Below are 12,180 nucleotides of genomic sequence, written 5' to 3'. Positions count from 1 at the left end.
GCGACAGCGTGGACGTGAACCGTATGTGCAGTTGACGGACTTTGAGCCAGGGCGTATAGTGGGCATGCGGGAGGCCGGGTGGACGTACCGCCGAATTGCTCAACACGTGGGGCGTGAGGTCTCCACAGTACATCGATGTTGTCGCCAGTGGTCGGCGGAAGGTGCACATGCCCGTCGACCTGGGACCGGACCGCAGCGACGCACGGATGCACGCCAAGACCGTAGGATCCTACGCAGTGCCGTAGGGGACCGCACCGCCACTTCCCAGCAAATTAGGGACACTGTTGCTCCTGGGGTATCGGCGAGGACCATTCGCAACCGTCTCCATGAAGCTGGGCTACGGTCCCGCACACCGTTAGGCCGTCTTCCGCTCACGCCCCAACATCGTGCAGCCCGCCTCCAGTGGTGTCGCGACAGGCGTGAATGGAGGGACGAATGGAGACGTGTCGTCTTCAGCGATGAGAGTCGCTTCTGCCTTGGTGCCAATGACGGTCGTATGCGTGTTTGGCGCCGTGCAGGTGAGCGCCACAATCAGGACAGCATACGACCGTGCACACAGGGCCAACACCCGGCATCATGGTGTGGGGAGCGATCTCCTACACTGGCCGTACACCTCTGGTGATCGTCGAGGGGACACTGAATAGTGCACGGTACATCCAAACCGTCATCGAACCCATCGTTCTACCATTCCTAGACCGGCCAGGCAACTTGCTGTTCCAACAGGACAATGCACGTCCGCATGTACCCCGTGCCACCCAACGTGCTATAGAAGGTGTAAGTCAACTACCCTGGGCAGCAAGATCTCCGGATCTGTCCCCCATTGAGCATGTTTGGGACTGGATGAAGCGTCGTCTCACGCGGTCTGCACGTCCAGCACGAACGCTGGTCCAACTGAGGCGCCAGGTGGAAATGGCATGGCAAGCCGTTCCACAGGACTACATCCAGCATCTCTACGATCGTCTCCATGGGAGAATAGCAGCCTGCATTGCTGTGAAAGGTGGATATACACTGTACTAGTGCCGACATTGTGCATGCTCTGTTGCCTGTGTCTATGTGCCTGTGGTTCTGTCAGTGTGATCATGTGATGTATCTGATCCCAGGAATGTGTCAATAAAGTTTCTCCTTCCTGGGACAATGAATTCACGGTGTTCTTATTTCAATTTCCAGGAGTGTATGTATTTGCACATGAAATACACATGAAATACACTTTCTAAGTATTATTATAATTTGTGTAAGAGATAACAATAAGAAATCCTGACTACCAATCCAGTCTGTGAAAACCGCGCATCAATAGCTCTTTCCATTACCGCAATATTTGCGGTGAAATTTTTCTGTGATTCACCCAGTATAAACGATTTAGGAGACAGTATGAACAGTCGTCTTAGATTTTTTGAAGGTGATCCTGTTGCTTCTAGTCTAATAAAGTCATCAGAAAATCAAAACCAGTTGGAAAATGGTTTAGAGAAATTATCTGAATGACGTGCAAAGTGGCAAATGACCCTAAATAATGAAAAAGTGTGAGGTCTTCTAAATGAGTACTAAAAGGAATCCGTTAAATTTTTATTAGACGATAAATCACACATATCTTAACGATATAGCCAACATATTCGCACCTAGAAATCAGCAACTCTATTTATGTTTAAAAGATGCCTCATATATTCTTCAGTCCCAGTTGCACATGTTTACTAACGTGAAATGTTTCGGTCTCTCTCGATCATCTTCAGATCTACGTAGTTGCATCAATAACCTGTCTTGTCTGTGTCAGAACCACATATTAGAACAATTAAAAATGTGCGACTGAGACTGAGGAATAAACGAGAATTGTTTGTGATATATAGGTGTCAATTCCACTCTTTGCCTGAGGACTACCCTGAGGTGACAAAAATCACGGGATACCCCCCTAATATCGTGTCCGTCCTCCTCTTGCAAGGCAAACGACGCGGCATGGAGTCAACAGTTTGGAAGACCCCTGTAGAAATAATGAGCCATGCCTCTATCGCGGTCCATAATTGCGAAAATGTTTTCTGTGCAGGATTTTGTGCGCGAACTGACGTCTCGATTAAGCCCCATAAATGTTTGTTCATATTTATGTCGGACGATCTGGTTGGCCAGCATTCGCTCTAATTGTCCAGAATGTGCTTCAAACCAATGGCGTATAATTGTGGCCTTGTGACATCACACATTTGTTTGGGAACGTGAAGTCCATAAACGGTTGCAAATGGTCCCCAAATAGCTGAACATAACTGTTCCCAGGCAATGATTGATTCCATGTAAAAACAGCGAACCCCGTTTTGGAGCCAACACCAGATTCCACAGTGCCTCATTAACAACTAGGGTCCATGGGTTCGTGGGGTCTGCACCATCAGCTCTTATCAATTAAAACAGGTACTCATCTGACCATACCACGGTTTTCCAGTTGTTCAGAATCCAGCCGATATGGTCAAGTGCCCTTTAGAGGAGCTGCAGGCGGTGTCGTACTTTTAGCAGAAGCACACACGTCGATCGTCTGCTTGCATAGACCATTAACGTCAATAGTTCGATGAATCCATTGCTCTGTCTATGGGCTTAGATATTTACAAAGCGTCCGCGCCTGCTCGTCATCAGCGAATTCGACCAGTTTTGTGGTATCCGCAGCGCATGGCTCGAAATGATAGTGGCGGAAGGAGAGGGCTCAAGATAGCACATCATTACGAAGTGTCGTATTCATGATCTATGGAACAAGTATTAATCTAATCTAATCTAAAAAGCGTTTAGAAAACATAATACTTTTGGCGCAGGTCGGACGAGGCAGGAGGCACTTATCTTAGCGCAGTACCCAGGCAGCAGTTGGCACAGCCGTATGAGTACAGAATTGTAATTAGAATTTTGTGGCCGAGTCCTTACGTGGAAACATTTCTTTCAATTTTGTGTTGCTTACACTGCAAACAAACGGAAATAGCGATCAATTTATTGCATTTATTAATGCTTTCTTAAAAGACGTGAATAGGAAAGAAAAGAAGCTAAATTTGCAATTGGAAATAAATTTCCAGAAAAGGGTTGTACTTACAGCGCCCACAATCACTGTGCAAAAAACTTTCCAAGATTAGCACGTACAGGACCTCGTACTCTGTGATTTTCATTTCGACGTTCGAGCTGTCACTACAATGATCATGTCCGATTAATTAGTTTTTCTTTTTCTTGAGATCTGCGAATGTTTTTTACAGCCAGTGAAGTTATACAGTATTTATAACTGACCTACCTGAGTAACTTCACGCGCAACGATCTACCTTTCAGAGCAGAGAGGCGAGCCAGATCCGGATCCAGTCTGCACAGAGGCTTGGAGACTGTTGGCGCGGAACCGTGCTGCTGCTACGGTCGCAGGTTCGAATCCTGCCTTGGGCATGGATGTATGTGACGTCATTAGGTTAGTTAGGTTTAAGTAGTTCTAAGTCCAGGGGACTGACGACCTCAGATATTATGTTCCATACAGCTTAGAGCCATTTGAACGATTTTTTAAACAATGTGCTGCTTGAATACTGCAAGCGCTTGACTGAAGTTGTTGTGGAAGATAGTCATTGTTTTCTGTTGGTGGCAACCAATGTCCGAAAAACGAAAACGTGTTGTGTGAACGATACAGAAGAAACTGGAAATAATAGACAAGCTCGAAGAAGATGGTACTGGAACGCCAAATCTGACACTGATTTAAATTGTGAGTGAAACTACGATCCGCGATAGTCGGAAAATAAAATAATTCAGGTTGATAGCAGTTCTGACTCATCTAAAGGGCCAAAGCTCCATTTAGACCCCTACTGGCAACCACAACAAGAACTGGTGCCAAGTTAAACTTTTAAGTTTTGATTCATAAATTGCAATCCCCCTCAAGACACTGTTTTCTTTCGAGTAGAAGAATCAGTCTTGTGAAATGAATCTTTCTGTGGCATCTACATCTACATCTAAATGGATACTCTGCAAATCATATTTAAGTGGCTGGCAGAGGATTCATCAAACCACCTTCACAATTCTCTATTATTCCAATCTCGTATAGCGCGTGGAAAGAATGAACACCTGTATCTTTCCGTACGAGGTCTGATTTCACTTATTTTCTCGTGGTGATCGTTGTGCCCTATGTATGTCAACAAAATATTTTCGCATTCGGAGGAGAACGCTGGTGATTGGAATTTCGTGAGAAGATTCCGTCGCAACGAAAAACGCCTTTCTTTTAATGATTTCCAGCCCAAATCCTGTGACACTCTCTCCCATATTTAGCGATAATACAAAACGTGCTGCCTTCCTCGATCTTTTCCCAGGTACTCAGTCAGTCCTACCTGGTAAGGATCCCACACCGCGGAGCAGTATTCTAAAAGAGGACGGACAAGCGTAGTGTAGGCAGTCTCCTTAGTAGGTCTGTTACATTTTCTAAGTGTCCTGCCAATAAAACGCAGCCTTTGTTTAGCCTTCCCCACAATATTTTCTGTGTGTTCTTTCAAATTTAAGTTGTTTGTAATTGTAATACCTAGGTATTTAGTTGAATTTATGGCTTTTAGATTAGACTGATTTATCGTTTAACCGAATTTTAACGAGTTCCTTTTAGCACTTATGTGGATGACCTCACACTTTTCGTTATTTTGGGTCTATTGCCGCTTTTCGCACCATTCCGATATTTCCAGAATGAGATTTTCACTCTGCAGCGGGGTGTGCGCTGATATGAAACTTCCTGGCAGATTAAAACTGTGTGCCCGACCGAGAATCGAACTCGGGACCTTTGCCTTTCGCGGGCAAGTGCTCTACCATCTTTTTTTTATTAAGTCTCAATTTGTTCTATTTTGTTCGTTGCATCTGCTCGGGGCGGACGTCGTAAGACATCCGTTTACGTTCGTTATTGATCGGTTAGCTCAGTTTTTTTATTACAGAGGGCAGCTAACCCTCTGACCGAACACGCTGAGCTACCGTGCCGGCACCATCTGAGCTACCGAAGCACGACTCACGCCCGGTACTCACAGCTTTACTTCTGGCAGAAGTAAGGCAGAAGTAAAGCTGTGAGCACCGGGCGTGAGTCGTGCTTCGATAGCTCAGATGGTAGAGCACTTGCCCGCGAAAGGCAAAGGTCCCGAGAAGTAAAGCTGTGAGTACCGGGCGTAAGTCGTGCTTCGGTAGCTCAGATGGTAGAGCACTTGCCCGCGAAAGGCAAAGGTCCCGAGTTCGAGTCTCGGTCGGGCACACAGTATTAATCTGCCAGGAAGTTTCATTCCGATATTTCTTCTAAATCCTGAACTTGAAAGAAAAATATAAAAGAAACGATGGATAATAATGCTCTTCGTTTCGACAGCCTTTTATAAAGACTGATAATAATTATCAAGATAGTATTGTGAGCAGCAGCGGTAAGACGACAGAGCTTCCTCTCCTAATAAGTCTCTCTAAAGGACGACAGTTATCGAGATCATTATCAATGGTGGTTGGTTGGTCGTTTGGGGGAAGAGACCAAACTGCGAGGTCATCGGTCTCAGCGGATTACGGAAGGACGGGGAAGGAAGTCGGCCGTGCCCTTTCGAAGGATCCATCCCGGCATTTGCCTGCAGAGATTTAGGGAAATCACGGAAAACCTAAATCAGGATGGCCGGACGCGGGATTGAACCGTCGTCCTCCCGAATGCGAGTCCATATCAATGGTGGTCACTGGCCTTCTAACCTACCACATATTTGAGCAAATATTATCATGTAGTTTGAAATTCAGATATGACTTTTCGAAACCATATAAGCTGGATATTTCCAAAGCTGCTCAATGGTTTTGTTGCATCGTACGATGGCGTGAGGTAGGTTTTTATCCGACTGCTCTGCAAGCAGAAGTAACGAAAAACGTCAGAATACGAACATAACCAGAAGACAGTCATTATCGATGCTAAGGTACCATAGCTAATGGACAGTTACTGATCAGCAGATTATAACTGACAGATTAAAACTGTGTGCCCGACCGAGACTCGAACTCGGGTACGCTGTAAAATGCGCCACGACTTCTTTGTCGGTTCTAAGATAAATCACAAACAATAAGTCAAATACAGGCGTGTAATATTATTACTGTTAAATTGTCACTTGCAGTGAACAGAAATTATTTCGTTCACACGCTTTCCTCACATACTTAAAACTTGCAGAATTCTTGTGTGTCCCCACGGACCACGTCGCACGTTCTCCAATATATGTCGGCAAACAAACTCGTTGCCATCGGTACGTGGTTCGTGGAGACTGCTGCTCTGCTCTCGTTGGCGTCCAATACATGTTAGTCGTTAACCGTACACCGCTCCGCTTCTGTCGCTATCCGATAGCGTTTGTACTATAGTGGCCAGAGAGTGTATCTACACTCGTCCCATATGGCGTATGTAATCGCAAGATTCGGGCGTTATGCACGGCAGATGTTCAAATGGCATAATTTTCCCCGTGATTGTTGGTCTCACTGAAAAGCTAACAATTTCTTGAACTCGTAACTGACTCATTTCTTTCGTAGGAGACAGATTGCAGAATTTTACGCGTTTGGGGGAGTTATGTTCCTCTGAAAGCATTCCGCAAACAAAACTGCAAATTTTTTGTGCACACGCGAGTAGACCGCGTCTCCCTATCCTTCACAGTGCTCAGGTCCCTTATGTACCCTACTAGACCTCGTAAGAGCACTAAGCACGAACAACACGCATTCTGGCGGCCATTCTATCTGTCACAGCGAATTGTAATTCTAACACTTTACCTACTCGCCGATGATGTGCACGTGTGCGACGTTACATTGACATCTGATTATCTCTTCTGGGTGCTTTACTTTTTACAGCAGGCACTGTAGAAAGCTTGTCACCCTTCTCTTACTAATGTACTACAAATTCACTAAAGTTATCACCAACCATTAATCAAGCAGATGAATATGTTGACTACAGAAGAATACAAATATTACACTAAATTACGGATTAGAACAATGAAAGTGATTTGGTTCAGCCTACGAATCGTAGATTTTGAGTAAAACTTACGAGACGACTGCAACATAATCTGCACAGACAGCCCTTACGAAAAAGGTATTGCTTCAACCTCTGTTAGTATACACATACGTTAATTCTAGTGCTTTCAGAAGACTTCATTACGACGGTGAGAAATTTAGGCTTGAACGAGAAGTCAGGCTAGAAAATAGTAAATCAGAACTGTTCCCAACAGGGTCTAGAAGATGTGTGTAGATCTTAAATCGGGAAAGAAAAGGTGGAGTGTATCTGAACTTCTTTTGTTTTGCTAACGATAGGTGCTGTTTGTCTGTAATGCAGAAAAACTTCAACAAAGACTTGTATTAGCAAAGTTTGTAAATAGGCCCAAAAGCAGTAAGAATAACATACAAACAACAAGTTGAAAATAAAACAGTACAACTGAACGAAGCATTCATAAAACTAGTTGAAGAGCTTTCGTATTTATGATGTTGAAGATAAGAAATTGTTGTTAAGGAAATGAAGTAAACAGAGCAATAAAAATGCCTGAAGAGCATTCAGTAAAATAAGTATAGTTTTCAAAACTATGCTTCCAGTTTGTCTGAAAAAGAAAGTTTATAATCAGCATGTGATACCGATTTTGATTCGTGGAAGCCAGGCACAATGTTTCTTTGCTAAAGCCTTTCAACACTTTCAACCTGCTTGTCGAACAATGGATAGGTCTAACTCAAGGATTAGTGGAAGGGGTAGGGAAACAAAACAGTGTATCGTGAACAGGCTGACGACGAAGTCGTAGGGTGTTTCACAGTTCATGCTACATACTTCTAGAGGTTGCAGAGGGGACTTCGTAGATCAAAAGTTGTGCATAGAAACCCATGTCCGGAAACGTCATCCGACGAAACTACATCTCGTCAAAGTGATAGCAGTCGACTGAATGTGTATATGTAGAGGGTGACTCCGGTATAATGTTACAAAGTATCGGAGGAGTCGAAAGTTATAGGCGAAAACCGTTCTGATACATCTGATAGTAGAATACATGTACCGGTACTATCGTTACTAAGATTGTGGGGTAGGCAACTTTCAGAGGTGGTAGTATGGACTAAGATAAGAAAAAGTGCCTAGTAACATGGGCTCTAAAAGGCATACCTAAGGATTACGAGCACTTGTTATATTTGCTATTGTGGGCCACATCTCCTCTATTGAACAAGTGCTGATATCTCTTAAGATATGCATTTTAGAGCACCTACTTACAAAAGATTTTTTCATGTTTTGGTCCATACTACCACCTTTGAAAGTTGCCTATTCTACAATCTTAGCAACAACAATATCGAAACATGCATTCTACAACTTAAGGGGTGTCAGAATAGTTTTCGCTTATAACTTTCGACTCTTTCGTTTCCCAACCAGGGACCCTTATCTCAAACTGATAATCCACCTCCATTGTCCTTGACAGTTTGTAATATTATCACAGGTTCACCCTGTAAATACATATCTCTACTGGCGCCGGCGCCTATATTGTAACTTTGATTCCCTGCGTGACGTCTGGACATGGCTTCCTTTGTAAGACTTGACCTACTGTGTCTTCTCTACAACCTATAGAGCTGTGTGAAATGAATAGTGAAACACCTGAAATTCAGATGGACAGTTCATGCAGCTGGTCAAGTGGATGTAATATGAAAACGGTAAAGCCATGTTCGTCTCCAAGTTAACACCACATCGTTTTGCAGAGCTATTGATAGTGAGAGGCTGTTGCCTTCCTCTGATCTATGAGCTGATTTACATATCTAGTTAAAGGGGAACCTATTGTTTAATGCGGGCTCGGCACGATGCAGCAGCTTGGCATTTCTCCTGTCATTGCCGGAAGTAACGAGTGACAGATAAAAGTGTAGGACTGGACAGGGATCGAACCCAAGGCTTTTGGATTTCTAGTGAAGCACTTAACTACTGGGCCACCAAACAATGGATATGGATCTAAACAGTTGTGTACTGCATTTCAGAAGATAACAAAAGGAAGAGACTGCTACCTGTTAGAAGATGGGTAGAGGACATCAGAAAATATGCAGGAACTATATGGATGTTGATAGCCAAAGACAGCAATGCATGGAGAAGTTGAAAAACTTCCATCCAACCGATGATGTCATCTGACCGACAGTAGTAGTGACGATCTGTGGTCCAATGCAATAAGCCGACCAAGTTAATTCGTCAAATGGGAATGGCTGGACGTTTGTCGTTTAGCCCAAAGTTGAACAAGATAGAACACAGTCCTGAGTTGTAATCATACCTACATTTACATGAAGTAGTATAAGAATATCAAGGTAAACCATTTTGGAGTTGCTACTACTGAATATGTATTCTTGTTCTCGAGCATTGTGAATTGTTGAACAAAAATAACCAATTTTCAGGCTGCATTGTTTGTCTTGTGCTCTATGGACTCCATGATAAGCATGCTCCAACGCCGGCCGGGGGTGGTCGAGCGGTTCTAGGCTCTGCGGTCTGGAACCGCGCGACCGCTACGGTCACAGGTTTGAATCCTGACTCGGGCATGGATGTGTGTGATATCCTTAGGTTAGTTAGGTTTAAGTAGTTGTAAGTTCTAGGGGATTGATGAACTCAGATATTAAGTCCCATAGTGCTCAGAGCCATTTGAACCATGCTCCAACGACTGTGAGGATCATTGCACACAGTATGACTAACCATACCTGTCACGGTTTACTAAGGGTTTATTAATCTTCTCTGAATCTCTCTCGACACTGAACAGTTACTTCCGCTGTCTCAAAAACAAATTAGAGGGACTTGACTGCGGCGAAATTAATGCAGGCAGAAATCTGGACATGCTTTTACCCTCTAAACAACGCCGCACATAGATAAAACAATAGTCTATACGCTTTTGTTTTAGGAGTCCCCGTGCTGGGCGTGAGGCACCTTCAGGCACTGCTGCTATGCATCGCACACGTGCTGGTCTTCAGCTTGCGCACCAACATGTCGGTGGCGGTTGTTGTCATGGCCAACAACACCGCTGGCAACCCTAACATCAAGGTGGGTACCTGCTGGCTGAACTGCTGGGCCATCACAACACCATCCTACTGCAAACAACTTATAATTCTTACAAATAAGGCTGATATATAGTTTTCATACTAGTCATGCCGTTTGTAATAAGCTTATGTAAGCTGAGTTCTGAATTTGTGCTCAATGGTTCAACGTAGTGACGGCACAGTAAGGGACTCTTTCTGTATATGGCTGAGTTCTAGTGGATTTGGTTTATCATTCCTTTACCGTGATCTCCACACAACTGTACGATCTCTTTCCAAAGTAATAGTGTATTTCTTTACTTGTAATTGGCTATTGAGACTGGTCTCTGGCATAAATTGAGACGTTTTCTATGTGTAGTAGCAGTAGTAGTAACTTTATTCATCCATAGATCTCCTTTTACAAGGATGTAGGACATGTCAAAGTATTAACAAGTTTAGACCAATTCAGAATAAGCTAATTCGTATACACATATATTTACAGGCTCCTAGTTAGTCATAATCATTAGAATTACACCCTGTATACAATACTTTTTTTACAAATAACTTACTAAAGAATGTAATGCCACACCGTTCACTCATATCTCACTATCAGATACACACATTGTTTCATAACACTTCATTCACTGCACACACACACACACACACACACACACACACACACCACACACACACACACACACACATACACACACACACATACACACACACACACCACACACACTCAAACACACACACACACACACACACACACACTCACTGGTGATGTCTGGGCCATTTTCTGTACCGCAACTTCCCATTTGCTACCCTGAAAAATTGAGTCAGCATCTCTCCACAATGAGTGAGATGTTGAGCTCAGAAGGAGGAAGAGGTGTTAGTAGTGTGCTATGCATAGCTTTTGGGCGTTTCTAGAAAGGAAAAAAGAAGGAACAAACATAAAGTGAAGATGTTATGTGGAATATTGAATGTTTTATAATCTTTATTACTGTTATTTATTTGTACAGGATTTTTTTATCAAACCCCTACTCCGTTTATCTAAGAAATCCTTCAATGTATATAATGTGTTGCATAACAAGTACTTTTTAGCTGCGTTTTTTAATAAGTGTATTTTAGCAATTTCTTTAATCACTTTTGGTAATTTATTGTACAGTTTTATTGCTTGGTAGAAAATGCTGTTTTCAGCTTTATGTTTATTTTTCTTGGTAAATGTAAGTTGAGTCTGTCTCTTGTTGCAAGGCCATGGACAGACCTGTTCCTGCAGTAATTACCAATGTTATTTTTGATGTGCATAATGTATTTTTAATGTGGGTTCAGTAAAACCAAATTCTGGCTCCCATTCAATGAGGCGCAAATTCATCTTATGGATTCCATTAGTAACGTATGATTCAATAAACTGGCTGCAGTCCTTTTCAGGAGTCCAGCCTCAGAGTTCAATTGTACAACATGCTATGAGCCATGTAACTGCTAATAAATCATAGCATGTCTCAATATCACAATATTTATCACATAAACACAACTCACAATAGAATTTCACAATAACAACAGACATCTCCCACGTTTTCCCATTGTAGCACACCTATTATTGGATAGTATGCACGGAAAGAAAAGTATTGTACCCCTACATGACTTACCACAGCGTCATTTCACGATGAACTCCCTTTTGCCCTCTCTCTAAAATCTATCTGTAGACATGCTTTTCCTCACCAGTTTAGGAGATAAGAGTTAACGCAAACGAAGTATAAATATAGACTTCAGAGTAGAATGAAGCTGCTGAAGGTCGGTGATATTTCAATTCATATTAGTCTTAATTCAAAGGAAATTTTCCTTTACATACTAATGAGGTAGCAATCTTGTGTGAGTCAGCTGTTCTTTACACATCCCATTCTGTCATATTAGCAAAAGTAAATAAATGTAATATTTACGAAATTTAAAACAACTGAGAATTGATGTGTGATCTGTACCACCGTAAATAAAATTTTTGTACTGATTTCAAAACTAGCCTAAAATTTTGCTTCTGTAGTTATGGAGTATTTAATACTATACATAATATTTTAATAATATTAACCACTCGATGATAAGCTGAACGATGCAGCAACCGTTTTTCATGTCTGCAAAGAAGCAGTAACACTTTCAAGGCTATTTTTATTAGAAATAATGTGTTTCACCTATTTAAGGCTTTATCAGGTTTTACGCAAAGCTATCAAGAGCATTTGAAATCACCAGCTGGAAAGA

The 12,180-nt window shown here is 42.6% G+C and overlaps 1 protein-coding gene across 2 annotated transcripts in view; it reads left to right on the top strand.

Annotated features, from left to right (window-relative positions):
• Positions 1-12,180, top strand: part of LOC126281652 (putative inorganic phosphate cotransporter) — a 257,128-nt gene that overhangs the window by 19,402 nt on the left and 225,546 nt on the right. Inside the window, exons 2-3 of one of the 2 annotated variants that reach the window (XM_049980793.1) lie at positions 3,274-3,360; positions 9,819-9,958. In XM_049980793.1, the coding sequence (XP_049836750.1) occupies positions 3,274-3,360; positions 9,819-9,958 (227 nt within the window). The remainder of the gene's footprint in view (positions 1-3,273; positions 3,361-9,818; positions 9,959-12,180) is intronic. The other variant, XM_049980802.1, reaches the window with a different exon arrangement.

This window comes from Schistocerca gregaria, chromosome 1 (genome assembly GCF_023897955.1).
Source record: "Schistocerca gregaria isolate iqSchGreg1 chromosome 1, iqSchGreg1.2, whole genome shotgun sequence".
In the NCBI taxonomy this organism is placed as follows: domain Eukaryota; kingdom Metazoa; phylum Arthropoda; class Insecta; order Orthoptera; family Acrididae; genus Schistocerca; species Schistocerca gregaria.
Note: the sequence above shows the minus strand (reverse complement) of the source record. Positions and strands in the feature narration are given on the sequence as shown.